General features: G+C 34.4%; 1 protein-coding gene across 1 annotated transcript; it reads left to right on the forward strand.

The window, feature by feature from the left end:
• Positions 1–245: 245 nt before the first annotated feature.
• On the forward strand, positions 246–4773 carry LOC129004032 (uncharacterized). Its single transcript, XM_054432403.1, has 2 exons — positions 246–361; positions 4227–4773. Exons 1-2 carry the CDS (start codon positions 314–316, stop codon positions 4506–4508), a joined length of 330 nt encoding a protein of 109 aa, XP_054288378.1. The 5' UTR covers positions 246–313; the 3' UTR covers positions 4509–4773.
• The last annotated feature ends 422 nt before the right edge of the window (positions 4774–5195 follow it).

A 5195-nucleotide genomic window follows, 5' to 3' on the forward strand; every position in this document is an offset into this window, starting at 1 on the left:
CTAGTGAGTTGATTGTAAGAGGGTGGACTCATGGTCCAAGCACGTCAACCGAAGCTTATTGTGCATTCCCCAAATAAAATATAAGTTCGGTTGATAAAATAAAAATAAATAAAATCTTTAAACAAATTAGTAAGAGAAGGTAGTTTCTCTTCCGGAGAACATCGTCGACTACCTATTGAGTTATCAGAGGACAAACAGGTAAACGATAGTGGCTCTGGCCTTCTTATTTATTAACCATTTATTACTCGTTATTTGTTCTGATAGCGTATGTAGCATGTAGTGATATCGTTGACGCCTGTGGCCAAAAGAAACCATGGCTCACTTAAAACTCCCCATTTTAACGGTCCTTTTGCTTTTGGTGGTGAGTAACCGATTAGCGGATTAAGCGGATTAGTGGCATTTAGCGGATTAGTGGCATTAAGCTCGCGCGAGGACACAGTGAAGTGCTATAGTGGCTGTGGACGAAGTGGGGGTTGTTTCAGAGTGATTTAGTTTTAGTTTCTGTATATTTTTGGTAAAATATTAGTATTTATTTAGGTATTTTCAACTTGTCAGTGTACTTGTAAGTGGGTCTGGTATTATAATGGTGTATGGTTTGTATTCATAGTTAAATATTTGTGGAAATGTTTTCATAATTATTTTTTTTTTTAGAATTGACGATTTTCAAAGGATTTTATTAAATCAGGACATAAAGTACAAGTATTTGACAACAATCTCTTTGGATTAGGTTTTGTTATGTTGTATGGTTTATATTCTTCGATAGATATTTGGAAAATATTTAGATAATTTACTTTCATTTAAAATCTATGACTCATAAAGGATTTTATTAAGTTAGGATATTAAGTACAAATATTTTAACGAAAATCCTTTTGGTTTTAAACATTTAAGGGTATTCGTCATGTATTAGAGTATTAGAAGTATAGCTTACGTTTTCTCAACTATATCAGACAACTATACTTAATATTTTCATAAAAATTTAAATTATCGAAGCAACAAACCCAGTTTCTTCAATAATTATTGAATGTCGAAACCCTCTTGTGATTGCATATAATTATTGTAAAACGAATTTTATTTCCTTTCAAAATATGGCATTTGGAAGTTTTGATGTTTTGTGATATACTGCCAACAAAAACATGTGTTGATTTGTTATTCTTTAAAGAATTCGTTACGGTTTGGACAACATTTTAACGCGCATTTACCACACAAATGTTTACGGTTTATTGGTTTAATTACTACGATAATATACCTCACATACTTCAACATAATAGATTGTGGCAACAGGGCTTTATTAGCGTACAAATTGATTAATAAAAACTTTTTGATGATTCTGCAAAACTGTTCATACTTCGATTTACTCCAAACTACTTTTACTGAACGTCCATTTAAAATCAGACACGCATCTCCTTTACCAAGTAGTCTGTTTTACATTGTAGGTTGTCTATAAAATAAGTCTTGATTTTGATCTAGGTTTGATTCACTTTTTGTCAGGTGCTGGAACGAATTATGTTATTTACGCTTTATTGAAATACATATATTGCACAACAAGGCTGCAATGTAATTCTAAAATACTATCTAAATTTTCAAAATTTTCAAAATAATTTTCTAACTTCTAGTCTTTTTTGAGTTAGTTTACTTCTGGTTTTGTGTTATTCTTTGCTTAATTTATAATGCCCGTTTAGTAATTTACTTTACAACATATCTCCTAAGCGTTAGTGATGGATAAGTCCTCGAATAATTTAATATTATGGGACCCAAGTACATAAAAACCCAGTCACATATAATGACGGGCAACATATATGATTTAGAAAATTCAAATTCACAACAACAGGCATAGTTATACATTGTTCAAGGTTTACTGCTTACTTTAGATTTTTTAATCGTTCAAAGATCTCACATAAAAATTATATCATGTTGGATATGATCAATTTGTCAGTTTAGGCCACAGACATTTTAATTACCTTACGCCATCAAAACAGTAAACTAGTATGTAAATGAAAACGAAACTGTAAATTGAAAAGATATTATATTAAGGTGGTAGTTTTGAGAATATATAGCTATTAAAAAGCTAACCAGAAATACACAATAATAGATACAGTAGTATATGGCTTGTCAAGGGCTTACTCTCAATAATAAAAGGAAATACTTGTAGTTTCCAATCGAGACCTTTGGTCCAACAAGAAAAACAACTTTGTAAGGAAGATCATGATTCTTCTCCACGAAAAGAATACCCTTGCTTGAAAGAGCCTATTGCTTAAACGTTTCTGGATTCTAAATAACTTTGTTTATTCTTTTTAGATTTTCCTTTATTGCTATTGGTACTCCTACGCGTTAGCTCAGTAGAATTTCAAAACTTGTTCCTCCTCTTCAGTGGTTAACAAATTCAGTTCTGTTTATCCAATATTTTTATTATTTTAATCAGGTCTGTCATTAAGTATATGCAACCCAATTACTACTTTGGCTCCATAGTACAACTCACGGTGAATTTTCAACAGGCTCTTTTCTACACTTCACCTATTGATCCGAGTTTCTTATACCGCTCTTTTTAGTCGTTTTCTCCGGCCTGTCCATTGATCTGTAGGTTCAAGTTTATTTTAGTTAAACTTCTTGTTGCATAATTTACTGCTTATTGCATTCTCAATAATTTAACCCTTCGTCTATTTTAAGTAAACTGTTAACCCTGTTATGTCCATTTACATCTTAGTTTGATCACATTGCTCAGAGTTTCAAGTTCCTTGACTTTCTCAAATCTTAGGATTGATAATGTTCAAGATGGGTTAAGTCCTTGAGCACTGAGTTTTAATTTTATAATTAGTGGCATCCCTAAAGTAGGTGACAAATTAATTTATTTAAATGAGTATATGCAATATGCAGACGATTACTAACAGATTAATCTAATGTAAAAAATGTCGTATGTATTCATCACTCAAACAATAAATTAGTAAAAACATTAGGTATTTTAAGTATTCTAAATAATGTACAAAAGATGTACCATTCTCATCCTAAGAATTTGAGCTCTCAGCAGAAAGATGCAATGGTTTTTTTTTAGAATATGAAGATGTTAGCTTGATACATTGTATATCTTATTGAGCTTTTCTAGTAAAGAAATCCCTGCCTTGGAAACCAATTATTTGTTGTTTTGAAGGACCAAACTGTAGAGAGGGTATGTGTGGTTAAGTACAGTAATTACTTTACTCCTAAGTTTTTTTCTAGTTTCTCTTTTATGAATTCTTATTCCAAGACACTGGGTTTATCATGTTTTTACATGCGAAAGACCAATCGATCTTGTTGATCGTAACATACAGAGAGTCCAAAAGGTCCAGGGTCGGTAATATATTTTTTGAAATATTTAAATAGAGTTACAAAACTTTGCACAAAGTTACTGGACATAAGAATCTACTTTAACACATAAACAGTGATCATCTACTTCTTCAGGGGAACGACCCGCTAGGAGTCAGAAGAAAATCTTAAACGTAGCATAGATTGATATGTACATTAAATTAAAGGTCTTTATTATTAGAGTACAGAGTCGCAAACCCGACCTCAAACGGATAACTGAGTAAAAAATTACAGCTATTCAAAGATGCATTCGATTTGCATTATATACACTACATCTTCAGGGGGCGACCGCTAGAAATAAGAATATAATCATAAACGTATTCATTGGTGAACATAAAATTCAAGGTCTTCATTTGTAGAATAAAATGCAGAAAATTTGCTCTCAAAAGAACAACTGAGTAAAAAAAGGCAAGCGTTCAAAGATCCAAAATGGCAGATTCAAGAAAATAGCTACCATTTTTGACTGGGCTATCCGGTTAATTTCAAATGTGCTGCATTTTATTTTAATAGTAAGGACCTTTAATTTGCTTTAATTTGATGTGCATATCAACCTATGCTTACGTTAAAGATTTTCTTTTGAATCAAAGCGTGCTGTCACCCCTGAGAAAGTAGAGGATTACTGATTATGTGATAAAGAAAGAGTTATTTTAGTCCAGTAAATTAGGAAACATTTTTGTAGCTCTAGCTTAAATATTTCACCGAGCCGGGACTTTTTGTACACTATATCCTCGTCCTGTTCTTTACGATGTAGAAGATTTCACTCTTGAGTTCCCATAATCACACCGAGTCAAAACAGGAGGGAAAGGCTAGAATGAAAGGGATTACTATTTTACCGCACACTTATAACCCGGTACTGTTCAAGACGTACTAACAAGTTTCTTATGTCGCAGGGGACGAGCCTAGCAGGCCCGGCCGCCGAGGCGGTTCCGGAGCCGCTGCCTGAGGCTGCTGCAGAGCCTGAACCTCAGGTGGCCATGCTGCGTCTCAACCTTCTAGACAACCTCCTGTACTCCATCCTCACCCCACTACTGCCCCTCGTCTGTGAGCTGGTCCAGCTCCTCAACGGACTCACGACATTCCTGCTCCACGCCCTCGTCCTGCTGCTGCTCGACTACCTGGGCCTGGGTCCCATCGACCACGACACCATCTTCAACCTGTTGCCGCTTGTATAGATCCACCAGACATAAGAAAGCAAAAACCTATCGTCACCCGAGACTACACACAAAGTGAGAGTCGGACAATTAGCAAAATGCCGTTCAAAACAAGCTCGCACAAAAAGACTACGGACTGTCTTGTATCATAGTTTTAGAAGGTATTGAATTTAAGGGATGACGTTCGAAATATTTATAAATAGATTGAAACACTGGAAAAGTATGTACTTTAAAGTATGTTTTGTAATAAATTTTAAAAACTCTCGTAATTTAGTTCCTAATGAAAGGGTTGTTTATTATTAAACCCCTTTCGTTATTCTTGTTTACTTAGTCTTTCAAATATTATATATTTAGAGTAAAAAAAATTATTGTTCAAAACTTCATCCGTTTTGCGTGCTTTAGTTTCATTACCAGAATGTAAAGTTTAATTCCAAATTCCAGTTGCCTTTTGTACAGAAAATAATAATACACGTTACTGAAACCTTGTTTGGCATTGCAAGAAGATGTGATATTCGTTTGAGCATATGGTATCGAGGCTGTTCTTGGGCATGGACTCTCTCATCGGCCGCCATGATTCTCTGACACGGCCAGGTTTTAATTTCTTGTCCAACGGTTTCTGTCAAGGGGTTGACCCTCTTTAGCGAGGGTTTGGAACTCTGACACGAGGCTGCAGTTTAAATACAGTCTGGTACAGAAGTATGTTCCTTG

The sequence above is a fragment of the Macrosteles quadrilineatus genome, unplaced genomic scaffold (genome assembly GCF_028750875.1).
Source record: "Macrosteles quadrilineatus isolate MER2022 unplaced genomic scaffold, UCM_ALF_1.0 Scaffold_9__3_contigs__length_116548681, whole genome shotgun sequence".
Classification (NCBI taxonomy): Eukaryota; Metazoa; Arthropoda; class Insecta; order Hemiptera; family Cicadellidae; genus Macrosteles; species Macrosteles quadrilineatus.

Excerpts from the sequence above, each read along its gene's own strand:
- LOC129004032 (XM_054432403.1), top strand. The coding sequence starts at position 314 with ATGGCTCACTTAAAACTCCCCATTTTAACGGTCCTTTTGCTTTTGGTG. Across the intron at positions 362-4,226 it reads CGGTCCTTTTGCTTTTGGTG|GGGACGAGCCTAGCAGGCCC; the intron begins GTGAGTAACCGA and ends CTTATGTCGCAG.